Below are 20,957 nucleotides of genomic sequence, written 5' to 3' on the forward strand. Positions count from 1 at the left end.
AGTAAAACACCCCTTTCTTAACTCCCAGTAGCCCCCATGGTGGATTTTTTATTGTTCTTTGAGGGTTTTTTGTTTGTTTGTTTTGCTTTTGTTTTTAACAAAATCTTCACAATGTTTAAAATAGAAACAGTGAAAGTGCTTTGGTTGAATGCAGGGAGAGAGACCCTTAGCCCGGCCTTCACAACCCCTTCTCACTTCCCTTGCCCTCCGCCCCTTCCTTCACGGTTCTTAAGATACCACTTCACTGTTCCCAGAATTCCATGGGACAGTTTGAAAACGTAGAGAAACCAAGTAGAATGATTTGGAAGGAAATGTGAAGTCACTGAAGTTTTGTCAGTGGTTCTTTATTTTTATTATTTTATATTATTTATTTATTTATTTATCTGAGAGCCCACATGTGCATGAATGGGGGAAAGGGCAGAGGGAGAGGGAGAAGCAGACTCCCTGCTGAGCATGGAGTCCAACGCAGGCTTGATCCTGGGACCCCTGAGATCATGACCTGAGCCAAAGGTAGACACTTAACCAACTGAGCCACCCAGGCGCCCCTTGTCAATAGTTCTTAAGGATAGGAGCTATCGTAATCATTTTTGATTCCACAGCCACGGCGCATCATAGACAACCTGGTGTTCTTCAGATTACTGTTGTTACTAAATCATGATTAAAGCCAAATTTTTAGCAAGGATTGTAATGCTTAACATACTACTTGCCTCTTTTGTTGTTATCTAAAAGCAAGGCTTTTTGACAATGGGATACAGGATAGATGGCTGGAAAAAAATGGAATAAAGAAAGGACACACTGGACAATTGAAATAACACCAAAATCAAATCTCCTCTTCGCTTAGCCAGTGGCTAATGCTTTGTCCTTTGCTATAGTGTACACCACCATAATTTACCAGAGGTTTGGATATATGGTAAGGCTATATGGTATCTCGTAGCCAAAGGCTATATGGTATCTCGTAGCCAAAGATTTGTCTAATAAACTTTCTTAGTCCTGTTGTATAGTAAATGTCCAAATTTGGTGAAACTCACCTTCGCAAGTAATTTATCAGACTTTCAAAGTCATATTGATCATAGATCTGATGACACTAGTATCAGAGGCATGGAGGTCATGTTAACCCTCCTCCACCTTCTCTTGTTTTTTTGAGTTGTGCTCTATAACTTGGTATTTGTCAGTTTTTATAGATAACTGAAAGCCATATGCTCATGTGATGTTTTAAGAATGATATACTTTTAAAATGTATCTTGAATCACTAAAATTATTTTATTTTTTAAAAATTTCTTTTTCAGTCTGATCTTGTGGATCAAAGTATATTTAATTTTATCCCAGAGGGGGAACATTCAGAGGTTTATAAAATACTCTCTACTCATCTGCTGGAAAGTGATTCATTAACCCCTGAATATTTAAAATGTAAGTAGTTATTGTCAGTGTCGTTATCAGTATTTGGTTGCATTTTCCTTTACTTTTGGAAGTTTGTAACAAACACAGACATGTCAAACCATATTAACACATAACATCATTCCATATACCCTATTAGATCCTTTTTAAATATTCATTCATAACCATATTAAAAGTCTGAACTCTCTTTCAGGATTTATTGAAATCCCATCTTTTTTGTTATAATAGTTTTGCCATAAAAATGTATTTTACATAAAAATGGAACGTGGCAATATATTAAGAAAAAATCTTTTTGTATGTAACCAGAGAAGGTCTTATTTCCACCATCACTAACCAGTTGAACACTGAAACTGTACGAAAAAATAACTTATGTATTTCAAAATATTATTAAGGAAATTCCTTTATTAATTAAGTTATTGTTTATTGGATATATTTAATATGCCTGGAACTTGTGCTGTATCATAAGAGTGCCAAGAATAGTGAAAAATAGTCCTTGCCTTCAAGAAGTACAAAATACTATGATATAATCAGACATTTCTCTTAGATTCATTTGACAAATTCATTTGACCTAAATGTCTCATTTTCTTCACTAAATTACCCTTTGTTTAATCAGAAATTGTTATAACAGTGTTTAGTGTTTAATCACTTTTTTCATGATTTAAAATATTTGACTTTTCTGGTGATACTGATTAATCATTTTAAAAGTTATTTGTATTTTGAACCCTGAAATTCTGTAGCATACTGACTGTCCTAGAGACACACACACATACATTTACATGTAAGTATGTATGAATGTCTATCTTTGTTAAGAATAGATAGCCTGTCAGAAGGAGTTGAGAAGAACTGGAGACAAGGAGAATCCATTCGAAGCCTGTTTATAATTGCTTAAAAATCAAGTTATTAAAAAATCAAGTTCTTATGACATTGACCAATAGACCATTCCAGAAAAGAGACCTAGGCTGGGTATAGAGGCCAGTTATATGTCTGTAAATAGTGCTTGACGTCATGGATTGAATGGCATTGCTTGAGGTAAACATATAGAGCAAAGAGAAGAAAGGGGAACTCTGGGATATAGCAGTAGGTGGAGAGAAAAGATCCACTTTAGAGACCTTCATAAGGGCAGAATTGGTTGGAGAACTGAACGCAAGCAAGCCTCTGGCAGAAAGACAGCTCTTAGACTTCTTCCAAGATCAGAGCTGAGGTTAGCAACAATACTTTTTGGTAGAGAAAAGCTTTAGTTAAATGACTTCCTGACCTCCTAGTTAAATAATTGATATACAAAAAAATTTATTTCCCCCCCAAAAAAGTGTTCATGCCAAAGGAGTAACGTGATATGTAACAAGGGAAATTGCTTAGAAAATTCAGGATTCTGCAAGCTGGTCATTTGGGCCATAATGAAGGTGGGGTGGTACAGGTGGTATGATTTGTGTCCAGAGAAGGAAATCAGGCTTAATAGTTAATCCTAAGGAGTTTGATTTTTATTTTTTATGTAGTGAGGAGCCAGTGAAAGGGAATTTGAAAAAAAGTGGTCTGAAAAAATACATCTCAGATGAAAAATTTTGAAAGGACCAGACCAGAGGTAAGAATAGCAATAGAAGTAAGGGTGGAAAGGAAAGCCTATATATGAGTGTTGAGTAGATAAGCTCAACAGGTGACCAAGTGGCCAGGGATTGTCACTGGGTAAGGTTTTAGGAAGAAAGTAGTTAGATTTTGAATCTGTTGAGTTTGATAATAGAGCCATTCATGGTAATGACAGAAGAGTATGAGTTTGATGCTGTGAGCATAAAGAGGTGTTACTAGTCCTTGAGTGCTGAAATAATGATGAAGGTAGTATTAATCTAAGAGTAGTAGACAAGATTGAATTCGAGTGACAGGAGTGTAGAAGCTTCAAGAATACATTTTGTGGTTACCTGGATGCAGGGTAATTTGTCTACTGAATTGGTGGTACTGGATGCTCAGCTGGAAAAAATGACTAATGAGAGCTTCCTTGGTGAAATAAATAGCAGGTCCTGGTGACAGATTAGTTTGGGGGCATGTGATATAGGTAGAGAAGAGACCAAATTGATAGGGTTTCTAACTGGGGAGATAACACACATAGGACAAAGGAGAACAGCTGGCTTAGAAGAAAGGGATAAATTCACTTCCAGATATTTTAAGTTTAAGTTACTTGGTGGGACAATCAAGTAGAAATGTCCTAAAGCAAATAGTGATAGGAGATTTGGTCTTCATAAAATTTTAGAATTAGGGAGAGAGATTTAGGAATAAATAAATTTACCAATGCCAATAAGTTTATAAGGGACAGTAAAAGATAAAAAACTTTTGTGAATGCCCATAGTTTGAAAATAGATTGACAAAGGGTTTATGGAAATAGTAAGGAAGGTAGGTTTCATGTTATGGGAATGAAGATGTAATGAGTTTTAAAAGAGGTAGAAACAACGAGGAAAGTTCACTGAAGTTAATACAAATGTTTGTGATCTTCAGAAGAGAAGAAATGAAGGAATGAATGACAGTCGTGTGGCCCTTGTCCTAGAGAAGGTAGGAAAGACTGTTCTAGGTAGAGACAAGCATTAGCTTTGTAATGGGAAGCAAAACCTTTCTTTGACATTAGAGTGAAGAATGAGAAGGACAGATAAAAGTGGGGAAACATATAGTTGCTTATATCAGAAGATCTGTCTTCTCTATTAAGAACAAGGTGAGATCATCTAAAGATATTCTTTTATGGACTAAATAAAATGTCATTGAGGACTTCTATTGAAGAAAATAGGGATTATAAACTTACACAACTTCTGTCATCTTATAGATCATTCATTATGATAAGCCACAGGTATATCACATTTTTTCTCATTTCAGCAAAAAATCAGTTAGAATTCTGTTGTCATATGCTTCGAGGAACAATAGACCCAAAGGAGCCATCTACCTATGAATATGTGAAATTTATAGGAAATTTCAAATCTTTAAACAGTGGTGAGTTAAAAATATAGTGAATTTTAACTTGCTTTTCTTTAAACTCTTCTAAAGACACAGATGTTTGAACATCATTAATAACTAGTTACTGGAGTAACTGATGATATGTATTCCTTATTGTTTTAGTATCCACTTCAGCACACAATGGTTTTGAAGGAACTATACAACGCACACACAGGCCTTCTTATGATGATAGAGTTTGTTTTGTAGCTACTGTGAGATTAGCTACACCTCAATTCATCAAGGTATGTTTCTTTTTTTTTTTTTTATCAGAGATTTATTGACAGCAAGGTAAGAACAAGAATTAAACACAGGCTAGCCTGATGGATAGAAGATAGAATAAAAAGAGAAGGGACACAGGTGGGAGAGGTCATCAAAGACTGATTTTACTTATTCCCCATTTTACTTAAAGTCAACAACAGCTGTCTTACTTGAAATCATTTACTATTCCTGATCCATAGTTTTTAGGACAAATCAATTACCCATCTCTGATTAACTGCTCACTTAATGCTTATTGATTTTTAACAGTGCCATTCTATAATGTTTCTAATTTTATTTTCCAAAGAGGATTTCACTTCATATTATGAGACTATCTTTATGTAATTTTTTTTGTTGTTTCCAGAACTGAAATTTCTTAGAAACATTAAAGCAGTAATGATCATGAGTCATTAAATATATATGGTCATGATCTTTTTTTTTTTTAATTTAAAATCAATTAACATATACTCTGTCATTAGTTTCAGGGGTAGAATTTAGTGATTCATCAGTTGCATACAACACCCAGTGCTCATTATTACATCAAGTGCCCATCACCCAGTTATCCCATCCCCCAACCCCCCCCCCCAGCAATCCTCAGTTTGTTTTCTTGAGTTAAGAGTCTTACGGTTTCTCTCCCTCTCTGATTTTGTCTTATTTTATTTTGAAGCAAATGAGTTATCTAGGCACTCATTAAATTATAACTAATTTAAAAATATATCTCCTTTGCAGTTAGCCAGTGGTTATATATCACCACTGTCCTGCTTTTGTGCAAAATTGTAGCGTAGTTTTTTGTATAGTTCACAATCTACATTAAAGGGGGAAGGCCAAAAATCTAGGCAATTTCTAAAGATTGCTTTCGAAATTTTCTTTTGAAATATGCTAGTGGTCTTTTACTGCATATAATTTACCTTTTCAATTTTAAAATTCACTTAAATAATTTATTTTATTCTCTGGGCCCAAGAAGTAGATGATTAGTAGACAAGTGGGAAAATGAAAGAGTTCAACCACTAGAAAGTTTCTTGAAATAAGCCAGGCTAAGATTTTAAATTTAGGGAAATACCGTATTCTAGGACAAAATGCTGAAGTAGCAGTTCAAGGATCTTAATCCAGTCTTGCTCTCCTTGTTCTGTTCTTAGGAAATGATAGCAATGGCTAACATTTGCTGATCGCTGCATACTTCACATGTGTTATCTCATTTAATTCTTGTAATAACTTTATAAAATAATGCTAGTATGATCTTCATTTTATATATAAGGAATTGAGGCTTTGGGAAGTTAAGTTACTTGCTCACAGTTGCAGCTGTTAAGTGGTAGAACTGGGGAGTAATTATAATTCCCATTCTCTCAAAGCCCAAGCTCTTAATTCACTACATTGTGCTACAGAAGGTCATTCAAGGACACAGAGGAGGTTGGAATACATTGCTGAGTATGACTAGGGTCTAGGGTTACTGTGTGTGGAAGGGGTAGGGATGGTGGGAGATGAGGTTAGAAAAGCAAGCAGAGTCCAGAAATAAAATGTGTTTCTTTGTTGTTTCTCCATGCTAAAGAGTTTAAACTTTATCCTAACCAAATGAGAAATCATGAAGGTTTTTAAGCAGGGAAGTCATAATCTTCTTGAGTATTAGACAGTAACTGTGGCCAGAATAAAAGATGAGTTAAAACCGGGGAGACTTGTCTGAGGAGAAGCTATGGCAATGATGTGAGCCAGTGATGGCAAGTCTAGAGTCTAATAAGACCCTGAAGATGGATGGGATCAAATAGGTTTTTTTTTTTTAATTTAGATGGTGAAATTGAAGGATTTGGTAATAGCCATTTAGATGGTTTTTAAAGGGAAAAATAAGAGTGTGTTGTGACTATCATATTTCTACACTGATGGCACAACACAGATATGCTTCCAGTAACAAGATGCAAAACTGTGTGAGTATGAGGAGTAAGGTTAAGGTAGTTGTTCATTTTAGGACATACTGAGGTTGTGATGTGTGGGGACATCCAGACAGAAATATAGAACTAACTGTAAATCAGGAGAGATCTGAATTTAGAATTAGGGGTTTATAGGCATGTGAATGAATAGAGACGTATGTTGAGTGAGAAATAGTCCCCTAGAATTCTGCATCTATTTATTGCCACATTCTTTAATACTAGAAAATTAAAATGTGATTAAAAAGTAATTTAGGGAAAAATTTTCTAATGACTTTCATGGCTACCAATAGTTAGGATTCTTCTAAGGGCACAGAACAGTATTTCTAAAATTTAATTATTAATTTGCTTGTAGGAAATGTGCACTGTTGAAGAACCTAATGAAGAGTTTACATCTAGACATAGTTTAGAGTGGAAGTTCCTATTTCTAGATCACAGGTAAGTTCATTTTAAATTCCATAAAAAGCTAAAAGTCATGTAACTCTTGAACTTAATGGGTTTCAGGACAAGTGTTTTCTAATCAGATGTTCAAATCCATTATCCATTTTTCAAAAACTAAAGATTCCCCCCAAAATTGATTTCTTTTTTTTTTTAAGATTTATTTTTTTTTATTTTCTAAAGATTTTTAAAATTTATTCATCTGAGAGAGAGAGAGAGAGATCAAGTGAGAGTGCAAGCAGGGGGAAGGGTTAGAGGTAGAGAGAGAAGCAGCCTCCCTGCTAAGCAAGGAGCTCTATGTAGGCTTGATCCCAGGATCCCAGGACCATGACCTGAGTCAGAGGCAGATGCTTAACTGACTGAGCTACCCAGGTGCCCCAAGATAGATAGATATATATATATATTTTAATTTATTAATTTATTAGAGAGTGTGTGTGCGTGTGTGCAAGCAGGGTGGGGGGTGGAGGCAGAGGGAGAGAGAGAATCTCAAGCAGACACCGCACAGAGTGTGGAGCCCGAAGACAAGACGCAGGGCTTGATCCCACGACCCTGAGGTCATGACCTGAGCTGAAACCAAGAGTCTGACAACCAACTGAGCCACCCAGGCACCCCCCAAAAACTCTAGATTTCTAGTTGGGGTATTTCTTATGATAGAAAAAGTTACAATATTGATTGTTTTGTATGTAATTTAGGGCACCACCTATAATAGGATATTTGCCATTTGAAGTTCTGGGAACATCAGGCTATGATTACTATCATGTGGATGACCTAGAAAATTTGGCAAAGTGTCATGAGCACTGTAAGTAGGTTTTAATATTTCTGGTGATAATAACTGCTTTTAGTCAAGTAAATAACTAGTGTATTAATAGGTGGTGGTAAAATGCAGACTTGTAATCATTTTTGTATTTTTGAAAAATACTGGAAGATTTTCTTTTTTGGAAGATTTTACTTTATAACCAATCCAGTAGGAATCTTAGATCAAATTTAAACTTGTTCTTGTTTTACATATTTTAATCTATAATAGTAAGTACAGGTTTATAGTATGGCATCTAATGAATCTTGTTTTTGAAGTGTGTAAGTTCTACATCTGGAGTAAAAGAACCAGATTCCTTTGAAAATTGTGTATGTCAAAATATTGTAACACTATTTCATGAGTTTTGATATCCAGGCATGTAAGTCTGCCCAGGAGACAGGTACACATTTAAATAAACTCTTAGAAAGCCCATGGTGAATACTTAATGTTACCAGCTGTTACGGTTGTTAGCAGCAGGAATATTAGCATCTCTTTATGCCTGGCTGACACTAGTGACTCTAGTTGGGCACTATGGAAGATATGTTAATTTCTTGGGACCTTAAGCTATCTCTATAGAATAACATTTTTTTTGTAACTGATATATATGTTATTGAAAAGCCAGAAGAATTTTGTATATAGATTAAAATGTAATGATAGCTTTGACAAAAAACCAGATTCATAACTAATGATATGAATCAATAAATATTTTTCTTTTTTCTTCTTAGTAATGCAATATGGGAAAGGCAAATCATGTTATTATAGGTTCCTCACCAAGGGACAACAGTGGATTTGGCTTCAAACTCATTATTACATCACTTATCATCAGTGGAATTCAAGGCCAGAGTTTATTGTTTGTACTCACACCGTAGTAAGGTAATAATTCTTTTACAGTATTTCTGAACTATAGAAACACTGATAGTGAGTTTGGCAATGTAATTTTTAGGCATGACTTGTTAAGAGCTATAGTGATCTTTTTCCTAGTTTTCGATAATGTTTTCAATGCAATATGAAATTTACTTACAGGCGTTATATAGAAATAGAATGCAGGTTATATACACATATATAATTCTTGACATAAATGTCACGGTTTAGAGCAGAAGCTGTAACTGTCTTTTACGTACCAAAGTCCACCATGTAAAAGGAGCACTGGAGTAGATAAGCCTACTTTTCCTTTATTTAATTCCTCTTAAGTACTGGGTGGTCACAGATCGTTTACTGTAGCATATAAAACTCTTGAGATACCTAGATTAAGACCAGAACACTATAGATGTGTGTTTGTGTGGTGCATAGCAAATAGTCCGGAATCTGTGATGAACAAGTAAGACACATAACAAACATGGAACACATCTCTGCAGTATTTTAAATGAATGATTAAGCATGAAAATTCTTTTTTTTTTTTTTTCCATTTGTAGTTATGCAGAAGTTAGGGCTGAAAGACGACGAGAACTTGGCATTGAAGAGTCTCTTCCTGAGACAGCTGCTGACAAAGTATGTATCTTAGAGTTTAAAAAAAATAATTTCTTCCCAATGAAAGGCAAGACTTAATAATTTATAGGAAAAGTATTTTTCAAATATTTCATGGCTTCACTTGTGACAGGGTTATAAATTATATTTTACTATTTATTTTTATTTTAAATTTAATATTTTAAAACCTTATCTGCTTCTAGAAAATATTTGAAGGGCCTCCTATTTAGTGAGAGACATATGATCTCAGATTTAAACTACCATTTACTAATTGCCTGCAATGTGCAAGGCTCTGGCTAGTTCTTTATATGAAGCATGAAGTGTCATTTATTCCTCAGACATCCTTATTTCATAGGTAATATCCCCATTTTGAAAAGGTTGAAACTGAGGCTTTAAGCAGGGGGTATGGGGAGAGATCTCCCCTAATAACACATGGCTTGAAGTTATAGTCAGAATTTGAACTCTGGTTTCTCTTTTCATTAATATCAGGTAGAAGTATAATATATTAGTTACCTATTGCTGTGTAACAAAGCTTAATGATGTAAAATAATACACATTTATTATCTCATAGTTTCTGTGGGTCAGAGATCTAGGCACAGTTTAGATGGGCCCTCTGCTTAGAATTGATCATTGGCTGCAATCAAGGGGTCAGCCCAAGGTCTCTGACAAGGCTGTAATCAAGGTGTCAATGGGGGTCACATTCAACTCAAGGCTCCACTGGGGCAGAATCTGTTTCTAAGCTTCCTCAGTGCTTATTGGAAGGATGGGGTTCCTCAGCAGCAGCTGGACTGAGGGCCTTGATTTCTTGCTGGCTAATGGCCGGAGCAACCTTCAGTTCCTTTCCAGGTAGCTATTTCCATCCAAGCAAGTAGGTAAGAAGATCCAGGGAGAGACACCAACAGCAAGATGAAAGTCAGACTCTTTTGTAACCTAGTCACAGAAGTAATATCCCATCACTTCTATCTGTTCTGTTCATTGGAAGCAAATCACTAGGTTCAGCCTCTACTATAGGGGAGGGATTAAACGAGGTGGTAAATACCAGGAGGTGGGGATCATTGTGAGCTATGTCAGAAATTGCCTACAACAGTTATTTTTAGCATGCAAAAAATTAGTGGAATGAAAAGAATCAAGAATCTGTATAAAAAGTGAGTTAAATAGGCAGCATTGCCAGGTCAGTATGGGAGATAGCATTCAGTTTTTCAACAAACCTTATTAAGTACTCTTTCATGTGCCAGGAAGTACTGGACATGGCTCTAGATGCTCAGAATACATCAGTGAATAACCCAGAGAAGTTCTCTGCAATCATGGATCCCATGGAACAGAATTTTTTCAAAGAGGCTTTGTTTGCTTAGTGGAAGAAGATCTAGTAGGCTTTAGTAAAGTACATTTTCTGAGAAAAGTGCTTAAATCTAGGGTTCCTTGAAATGAGAGAGGACAGTTATAGAAATTAAGGTAATACAGAGGTCATTCCTCCTTGCTTTGTTTTCTCTTATGCCAGTGTCCAATCCTCAGTAAATTCAACTAGCCCTGTTTGTGAAATATACTCTGCCTGTGTCTGCTGTAGCTGTGTTTTACTCTTACACCACAGTCCTCCTGGAGATTAGGGAAGAGGTCCATCTGACATATTTTTGAGAAACTTTAATGTGTGGATGGTTTTAAGGTCATGTATCTAAATGTGGTCACCAAGGGAATGAATGGCGAGAGAGAGGGGGGGGGTGATGAAGGGCTAAGTACTGGGGCACTGCATCACTAAGACATGAAGGAGACTCAAGGGAAATATCCAGTGAGGTATGAATAAAACCAGGAAACTGAGTTGTCCGAGACGCCAGGAAAAAGTGTGTCCGTGAGGAGTGAACACTTAGCTTTGTCAGATTCCGCTGCAGTAGATGAAATAGATGAGCACTGAGAAGTGAGCACTGAGTTTAACAACATGTATTTGTTGATCAGTAGGAGCAGGCTGGGTGGAAGAGTAATATGAGTGAAAGCCTGATTAGGGTGGGCTTAAAGAGAGAATTTTCTGGGACAAGGGGAATTAAGAGACAGCGAGTAGGGAAGGTTTTCCTACAAGGAAGAGAGGAGCGGCGCGGTAGTAGGAAGAAGTAGGCTTAAAAGAAGTTTTTGCTCTTTAAGGTGGGAGAAATAATAGCATGTTTGTATACTGATGAGAATGGTCTGTTGAGAGAGAAAAATCACTGATAGAGGTAGAGGTAGAAATGCTAGAGCAATGTTCTTGAACAGATGAGAGAAGATGGGATCCAGTCCACAGTGGACAGATAGGGCTTAGCTAGTGGAAAAATTATTCCGTGACAGAGGATTTTAGCAAACTATGACCTTTAGGCCAAATCTGGTTCTCTGCCTGGTTTTGTAACACCCACAAGCTAAAAATATGTTTTCCACATGTTTTTAAGTGATTGAAAAAAATCAAAAGAGGAATAATATTTGTGATACATGAAAATTATACCCTCGGATTCCATAGCCACACTCAGTTGTTTATATCTAGCCTATGGTTGCGTTTGTGCCGCAACAGCAACAGCAGAGCTGAATGATTGGAACAGACTGTGTGGCCCTCAGATCTATGATATTGCCTCTCAGACCCTCACAGAGAGTGTCTGCTGATCCCGGATCTGCAGTGACATGAAGAAAGGCAGAATATATGAGTACAGATGCTGCTTATAGCAGCGTTCTTCAGTGAAACCAGAAGCAGGGTACCCAGCTAAGAGTGAGGTTAGGAGAGGATGTGTTAGAGGTTTCCTAGGAGAGTAGGAAAGTGAACAGACAAGGTAATTTTAGTCTGACAAGTAGGATTAAGGGCCCACTTGAGCTTCTTGGCCGTTAATTTAAAGAGAGAACCGTCACCATGTTGTATTTCTTCAGCCATGCTCAGAATAGATTAAAAATTTGGTTTAACCAGCATGGGATTTTTCTAAGGGAGTGTGGTGAAGGGAGATCGGAGCAGGAGAGTTGATGATACCCCGAAGGGTGTGGTTATGATGATTAACCATGAATTCAAGCTGGGTAAAGAAAGGAGAGAAGACAAAATGAGAGAGTGATTGTGAAAATGTGGTGGAATCCATGTATTTTATGTTCCACTAAAGGATTACTGGAGTTGGGATACTAAAGAGAAATGAGTAGGAAATATGAAAAATGCTGGTCAAAGAGGAGGATGTTTGAAATTGAGATTATGGGAGGTTTATTCTTACTGGTAATGACAAGGTCTAAGGCATGATTAAGAATGAGTGACTGAGGACAGGTGGAAATTAAGATCAAGGCATCAAGGAAGAGAGAAGTCATGATGTTGAACATGTGAATTGATACTGATACTGATAACTGGAAGTAAAAATTAGTGAAGGTAAAACTGAGCCAGGAGCAGAAATTTGAATTGAGGTGCTTAGGGAGAAGTGGCCACAAGGTCAGTAGATGACTGACTATAGCAATGCAAGATAGTCATATAGTGATAATGTGAGATTCTGGCTCTGAGTTTTGGGAAGGAGGAGAGGGAAAGGTTCTGGAAAGAGCAGTAGGAGGACTTTTGTTCCCCTTCAGAGCAGGGCTCTGAAGGTTATGAGATAGAAAATAGCCACCACTTAAAAGACCTGTAAGGAAGTGGTATTTTCTGGAAACATCTGGGTTTTAGTTAGAGCAAGCTAGCAAATGGATGTTCAGAGGTGAGGTTGAGAGTAGGAGATTTTGCTGATGATGGATACTATGGTAATGTTCCATTGTACAGATAGACCACATTTTGTTTATCCATCATCTCGTGATGGACACTTGGCTTGCATACATCTTCTGTCTCTTGTGAATCATGCTGCTATGAACATGGGTGTACAAATACTTGTTTGAGTCTCTGCTTTAAAATCTTTTGCGTATACACCTAGAAATGGAATTACTGGATCACGTAGTGATTTTATATTTAATTTTTTGGGGAACCATCATACTGTTTTCTATAGTAGATTCACTGTAGGTTCCAGTTTATTCTTGTTAACACTGGTGATTTTCTGTTTTCTTGTTTTGTTTTCTTTTAAGTAATACTTGTCCTGATGGGTTTGAAGTGGTATATCTCATGGCTTTGATACGCATTTCCCTAATGATTACATTGAGGAACTTTTCAGTGTGTTTTATTGGCCATTTTATATCTTTTTTGGAGAAATATCTATGCAAGACCTTTGTTTTTAAATTGGATTGTTTTCGTGGGGGGGGTTGCTGTTGAATTGTAGGGTTCTTTATATATTCTGGGTGTTAATCCCTTACCAGGTACGTGGTTTGCAAATATTATCTCCCATCCCATGGTGGGCTGTCTTTCCACTCTGTTTATAGTGTTGTTTGATGCACTTTTGCTGCCTGTGCTTTCAGTGTCACATCCAGGAAGTCATTGCGCAGTCCAGCATCATAAAGCTTTTCCCCGTTACTTCTAAAAGTATTATAGTTTTAGTTCTTATGTTTAGGTCTTTGATCCATTTGACTTAATTTTTGTACATGGTATAAGTTAAGAGTCCAGCTTTATTTTTTTGCATCTGTTTCTGTAAATAGAGAATGAAGTCAAAATTTTCTGGCTATAGAAGAGAAATTTTTATTTCTTTACCTAATATTACACAGGTAAATATTACATAGATACCTTTGCCTCGTTGCGGGTAAAAACTGATTTTGGGGGGAGAAACGGTTAGCAGGCTGTATCACTAATCTGGGATCTCTGAACTGAATCACAAGAAAACATTTATTTTACTCTGTCTCCTTAGAGCCAAGATTCTGGGTCTGATAATCGTATAAATACAGTCAGTCTCAAAGAAGCCTTGGAAAGGTTTGATCACAGCCCAACCCCTTCTGCTTCCTCCCGGAGTTCAAGAAAATCATCTCACACAGCAGTCTCAGACCCTTCCTGTGAGTACCCTAGCTTGAAAGCTCTTTCTCTCAAGAGAGTGCTTCTAAATTGTGTTACTGGTGTCAGCATTTTTCATCAAATGCTACTTTATTTTTTTACATGAAAAGGTTTACTGTAGTATTGCTTACGGTAAAAAGTTAGAAACACTCTTTATATTTTTTATTTTTTTTAATTGAAGTCTAACATACGGTGTTATATTAGGTGAATAGTATGACGACTAACAGTTCTGTACATAGTGCTCATCAGGATACAAGTGCACCCTTAATCCCCTTCACCAAGTTAAGAATCAAAACAAATGAACAAAGAAAAAGACAAAAACTAGCCTCTTAAATATAGAAAACAGAATGGTTCGTTGCCAGGGGGGAGGCAGGTGGGAAGATGGGTGAAATGCTACTTCAAAATAGTAAATTTTTACATTTTTGAAATATACTAACCTTTCCAGTGAAAAAAAGGCACATTGCTCATATTTAACAAAGAATTAAGTTTATAAAGTAGTGTACAAAATATTTGGGTAGTAGTGTTGGTATTGTTAAGTTGCTTTTAATTATCCCTCAAAAAAAGCCCCCAAAACTGCTTATTCCTTTTTCACTAGTAGAACCAGTGTTCTTTAAGCTGGCTGTTTGTTTGTTTTTTTTAAGATTTTATTTATTTATTTATTTATTTATTTATTTGAGAGAAAGGGAGCCAGTTGGTATACAAGTTGGGGGAAGGGGCAGAGGCAGATGGAGAAGCAGATTCCCCACTGAGCAGGGAGCTCGATGAGGGGCTCAATCCCAGGACCCTGAGATCATGACCTGAGCAGAAGGTAGATGCTTAATCTTAAGACTGAGCCACCCAGGTGCCTGTTTTAAGGTTGCTCTCTGAAATTTTTTTTTTTTTTCATTTTCCACATTAGTTTTTGTTTCATTTGCAACAATGCTAATTTTTTAAAATTCTATCAACATTTATTTATTGTTTTTTAATTTTTATTTAAATTCAGTTAAGTAACATATAATGTATTATTAGATTCAGAGGTAGAGGTCAGTGATTCATCAGTCTGATATAATAGCCAGTGCTCATTACATCATGTGCGTTCCTTAAAGTCCATCACCCAGTTACCCCATCTGCCCACCCCCATCCCTTCTAGCAACTCTGTTTGTTTCCTGTGATTAAGAGTCCCTTATGGCTTGTCTCCCTCTCTGATTTCGTCTTGTTTTATTTTTTCATCTCTTCCCCTATGAGCCTGTTTTGTTTCTTAAATTCCACATATGGGTGAGATCATATAATTTTCTTTCTCTGATTGGCTTATTTTGCTTTAGCATAATACCCTCTAGTTCCATCCGCATTGTTGAAAATGGCAAGATTTCTTTTCTTTTTTTTTTTTTTTGATGGCTGAATAGTATTCCAGTGTGTGTGTGTGTGTGTGTGTGTGTGTGTGTGTACCACATCTTTATCCATTCATCTGGCTATGGACATCTGGGCTCTTTCCATAGTGTGGCTGTTGTGGACATTGCTGCTATAAACCTTGGGGTGCAGGTGCTCCTTTGGATCACTACATTAGTATCTTTGGGGTAAATACCTAGTAGTGCAATTGCTAGGTCAGACGGTAGCTCTATTTTCAACTTTTTAAGAAGCCTCCATACTGTTTTCCACAGTGGCTGCACCAGCTTGAATTCCCACCAACAGTGTAGGAGGGTTCCCCTTTCTCCTCATGCTCGCCAACATCTGTCATTTCCTGACTTGTTAATTTTAGCCATTCTGACTGGTGTGAGGTGGTATCTCATTGTGATTTTGATTTGTATTTCCCTGATGCCAAATGATGTTGAGCACTTTTTCATGTGTCTGACCATTTGGATGTCTTCTTTGGAGAAAAGACTGTTCATGTCTTCTGCCCATTTTTTGATTGGATTATTTGTTCTTTGGGTGTTGAGTTTGATACGTTCTTTATAGATGTTGGATACCAACCCGTTATCTACTGTGTCATTCGCAAATATCTTCTCTCATTCTGTCGGTTGTCTTTTGGTTTTGTTGACTGTTTCCTTTGCTGTGCAAAAACTTATCTTAATGAAGTCCCAGTAGTTCATTTTTGCCTTTGTTTCCCTTGCCTTTGGAGGCATGTCTAGCAAGAAGTTGCTGTGGCCAACGTCACGGCAGTTGCTGCCTCTGTTCTTCTCAAGGATTTTCATAGATTCCTGCTCATATTTATGTCCTTCATCCATTTTGAGTCTATTTTTGTGTATGGTATAAGGAAATGGTCCAGCTTCATTTGTCTGCATGTGCCTGACCTATGTTCCCAACAGTATTTGTTGAAGAGACTTTTTTCCATTGGAAGTTCTTTTCTGCTTTGTTGAAGATTAGTTGAACATAGAGTTGAGAGTCCATTTCTGGGTTCTCTGCTCTGTTCCATTGATATATGTGTCTGTTTTTGTGCAGGTAACATACTGTCTTGATGATTACAGCTTTGTAGTAGAGCTTGAAGTCTCGGATTGTGATGACACCAGTTTGGTTTTTCAGTTTTCATTTTCAACATTCCTTTGGCTATTTGGGGTCTTTTCTGGTTCTATACAAATTTTAGGATTATTTGTTCCGGTTCTGTGAAAAAAGTTGATGGTATTTTGATAGGGATTACATTGAATATATAGATGGCTCTAGGTAGCATTGACATTTTAACAATGTTTGTCCTTCCAATCCATGAGCATGGAACATTTTTCCATTTCTTTGTGTCTGCCTCAATTTCTTTTATGAGTGTTCTGTAGTTTTCCAAGTACAGATCCTTTGCCTCTTGGGTTAGGTTTATTCCTAGGTCTCTTACGGTTTTTGGTGCAATTGTAAGTGAGATCGACTCCTTAAATACTCTTTCTTTTGTCTCGTTGTTAGTGTATAGAAATGCAACTGATTTCTGAGCACTGATTTTATATCCTGCCACTTTGCTGAATTTCTGTATGAGTTCTAGCAATTTTGGGGTGGAGTTTTTTGGATTTTCCACGTAGAGTGTCATGTCATCTGCAAAGAGTGAGAGTTTGACTTCTTTGCTGATTTGGATGCCTTGTATTTCTTTCTGTTGTCTGATTGCTGAGGCTAGGACTTCTAGTACCATGTTGAAGAGCAGTGGTAAGAGTGGACATCTCTGCCATGTTCCTGACCTTAGGGGAAAAGCTCTCAGTTTTTCCCCATCGAGCATGATATTCACTGTGGGTTTTTCATAGATGGCTTTTATGATGTTGAGGTATGTACCCTCTATCCCTACACTGTGAAGAGTTTTAATCAAGAAAGGATGCTGTACTTTGTCAGATGCTTTTTCTGCATCTATTGAGAGGATCGTATGGTTCTTGTCCTTTCTTTTATTAATGTACTGTATCACATTGATTTGCGGATGTCGAGCCCAGAAATAAATCCCACTTGGTCGCGATGAATAAACCTTTTAATGTACTGGATCCCATTGACAGTATTTTGGTGAGAATTTTGGCGTCCGTGTTCTTCGGGGATATTGGTCTGTAATTCTTCTTTTTGGTGGGGTCTTTGTCTGGTTTTGGGATCAAGGTAATGCTGTCCTCATAAAAAGAGTTTGGAAGTTTTCTTTCCATTTTGATTTTTTGAAACAGCTTCAGAAGAATAGGTATAAATTCTTCTTTAAATGTTTGGTAGAATTCCCCTGGGAAGCCATCTGGGCCTGGGCTCTTGCTTATTGGGAGATTTTTGATTACTTGCTTCAATTTCCTTGCTGGTTATGGGTCTGTTCAGGTTTTCTGTTTCTTCCTGTTTCAGTTTTGGTAGTTTATACGTCTCTCGGAATGCATCCATTTCTTCCAGATTGTCTGATTTGTTGGCCTGTAGTTGCTCATGATACGTTCTTATAATTGTTTGTGTTTCTTTGGTGTTGGTTGTGATCTCTCCTCTTTCATTCATGATTTTATTTATTTGGGTCCCTTCTCTATTCTTTTGGATAGTCTGGCCGGGGATTTATCAGCGTTATTAATTCTTTCAAAGAACCAGCTCCTAGTTTTGTCAATCTGTTCTACTGTTCTTTTGGTTTCTAGTTCATTGATTTCTGCTCTAATCCTTATCATTTCTCTTCTCCTGCTGGCTTTAGGCTTTATTTGCTGTTCTTTCTCCTTCTCCTGTAGGTGTAGGGTTAGGTTGTGTATTTGAGACCTTTCTTGTTTCTTGAGAAAGGCTTGTAATGCTGTATACTTCCGTCTTAGGACTGCCTTTGCTGCATCCCAAAGGTTTTGAACAGTTGTGTTTTCATTTGTTTCCATGAATTTTTTAAATTCTTAATTTCCTGGTTGACCCATTCATTCCTTAGTAGGATGCTCTTTAGCGTCCATTTATTTGAACAAGTTCTTTCCAAATTTCCTCCTGTGATTGAGTTCGAATTTCAAAGCATTGTGGTCTGAAAATATGCAGGGAGTGATCTCAGTCTTTTGGTACCGGCTGAGACCTGATTTGTGACCCAGGATGGTCTGTTCTGGAGGATGTTCCATGTGCACTTGAGAAGAATATGTATTCCGTTGCTTTGGGATGGAATGTTCTGAATATACCTGTGAAGTCCATCTGGTCCAGTGTGTCATTCAAAGCCCTTGTTTCCTTGTTGAGCTTCTGCTTAGATGATCTGTCCATTGCAGTGAGGGGTTGTTAAAGTCCCCTATGATTATTGTATGATTATCAATGTGTTTCTTTAATTTTGTAAAAGAAATTGGTAAATTAATTGGTTTATATAATTGGCTGCTCCCATGTTAGGGGCACAAATATTTATAATTGTTAGATCTTCTTGGATAGCCCCTTAAGTATGATATAGTGTACTTCTTCATCTTTTTATTACAGTCTTTGGTTTAATACCTAATTTGTCTGATACAAGGATTGCCACCCCAGCTTTCTTTTGATGTCCATTAATGATAAATGGATTTCCACCTCCCCCGCACTTTCAATCTGGAGGTGTCTTTGGGTCTAAAATGAGTCTCTTGCAGACAGCATATCGATGGGTCTTGCTTTTTTATCCAATCTGATAACCTGTGTCTTTTGATTGTGGCATTTAGCTCATTTACCTGCAGAGTAGCTATTGGAAGATATGAATTTAGTGCCATTGTATTACCTGTAAAGTTACTGTTACTGCATATTGTCTCTGTTCTTTTCTGGCGTATGTTACTTTTGGTCTGTCTTTGCTTAAAGGATCCCTTTTAATTTTTCTTACAGGGCTGGTTTAGTGATCACAAATTCTTTTAGTTTCTGTTTGTCCTGGAAGCTTATTATCTCTCCTTCTATTTTTGACTGATATCCCAGCTGGGTAAAGTATTCTTGGTGGCATATTTTTCTCCTTTAGCACCTTGAATATATTATGCCAGTCCTTTCTGGCCTGTCAGGTCTCTGGATAGGTCTGCTGCCCGTCTGTTGTTTCTACCCTTGTAGGTTATGGACCTGTTCTCCACTATAATTTGCTCCAATATACCTTTGCCCCGCCACCCCTCCACCCCCGTCCTCTTCTTCTGGGATCCCAATTATTCTAATATTGTTTCATTTGATGGTATCACTTATGTCTCGGATTCTCCTCTCGTGATCCAGTAGTTTTTCTCTTTTTCAGCTTCTTTTTACTCTATCATTTTGCTTCTGTATCACAGATTCTCTCTTCTTCTTCCTCATTTATCCCAGCAGTTAAGGCCTCCATTTTTTATTGCATCTCATTGATAGCCTTTTTGATTTTGACTTGATTAGATTTTAGTTCTTTTATTTCTCCAGAAGGGGATTCTCTAGTGCCTTCTGTGTTTTTTTTCAAGCCCAGATAGTATCTTTATAATCATTATTCTGAACTCTAGTTCTGACCTCTTAGTTTTATATCCATACTGATTAGGTTCCTGGCAGTTAGTACTGCCTCTTGTTCTCTTTTTTGAGGTGAGTTTTTCCGTCTTGTCATTCTATCCAGAGAACAGAATACTAAAAGAGCATCAGTGACCCCGGAGAAATATATATTAAATCAGAAGAGACCCAAAACTGAATTAAAAAAAAAAAAAGTATAATCAGGCAGGTGAGCAGTACACTGGGTCCTGTTTGTATTTTGGTGTTTGTTAGAAAACTAGATCCCAGAATTTTAAGGAAAAAAAAAACCACATATGTAAATAAAATTAAGTACAATGAAATGATAGAATGTAACTGTAAAAGTGAAAATTTAAAAACAAAAACAAAAAAAGTTAACAGGTAGGTGACCAGAACAGAGCAATTCACTGTATCCTGAGTGTATTTTGGTCGGTTTTTTAGAAGAACTACATCTCAATATTGTAAAGAAAGAAAAACTTATATATATATACAAAAATAAAATTAAGTACATTGAAAGGATAGAATGTAACTGTAAAGATGAAAATAAAGACTTTAACCAAAAAAGGAAAGGGAAAAAAGAGAGAATATGATCAGACAGGGGAGGGGAACAGAGTCATACACTAGATTCTGGGTATATTTTGGTCTGTTTGGTAGAAGAAACTGCATTCCAGAATTGTAAAGAAAGAAAAACTTATATATATACAAAAATAAGATTAAATACAATGAAAGGATAGAATGTAATTGTAAAAATGAAAGTTAAAAAAATTTTAAAAAGTTCATGAAAGAAGAAATTGGTTAAAAAAGGAAAAAAAATTCGGGGCGCCTGAGTGGCTCAGTTGTTAAGCGTCTGCCTTCGGCTCAGGGCGTGATCCCGGAGTTCTGGGATCAAGCCCCACATCAGGCTCCTCCGCTAGGAGCCTGCTTCTTCCTCTCCCACTCCCCCTGTTTGTGTTCCCTCTCTCGCTGGCTGTCTCTCTGTCACATAAATAAAATCTTTAAAAAAAAAAATTAAAATTGAAAGACTAAAGAATCGTGGGGCAAAAACACGAATTCTATATACTCTTTT

The 20,957-nt window shown here is 36.8% G+C and overlaps 1 protein-coding gene across 5 annotated transcripts in view; it reads left to right on the plus strand.

Annotated features, from left to right (window-relative positions):
* The window catches only part of CLOCK (clock circadian regulator), a 135,302-nt gene that overhangs the window by 93,420 nt on the left and 20,925 nt on the right, over positions 1-20,957 (plus strand). For all 5 annotated transcript variants that reach the window (XM_040624956.1, XM_040624954.1, XM_040624957.1 and 2 more), the window contains 8 exons: positions 1,287-1,407; positions 4,246-4,359; positions 4,486-4,604; positions 6,889-6,971; positions 7,664-7,770; positions 8,490-8,637; positions 9,177-9,252; positions 13,962-14,103. In XM_040624956.1, the coding sequence (XP_040480890.1) occupies positions 1,287-1,407; positions 4,246-4,359; positions 4,486-4,604; positions 6,889-6,971; positions 7,664-7,770; positions 8,490-8,637; positions 9,177-9,252; positions 13,962-14,103 (910 nt within the window). The remainder of the gene's footprint in view (positions 1-1,286; positions 1,408-4,245; positions 4,360-4,485; positions 4,605-6,888; positions 6,972-7,663; positions 7,771-8,489; positions 8,638-9,176; positions 9,253-13,961; positions 14,104-20,957) is intronic.

This window comes from Ursus maritimus, unplaced genomic scaffold (assembly GCF_017311325.1).
Source record: "Ursus maritimus isolate PB19 unplaced genomic scaffold, ASM1731132v1 scaffold_8, whole genome shotgun sequence".
NCBI lineage: Eukaryota > Metazoa > Chordata > Mammalia > Carnivora > Ursidae > Ursus > Ursus maritimus.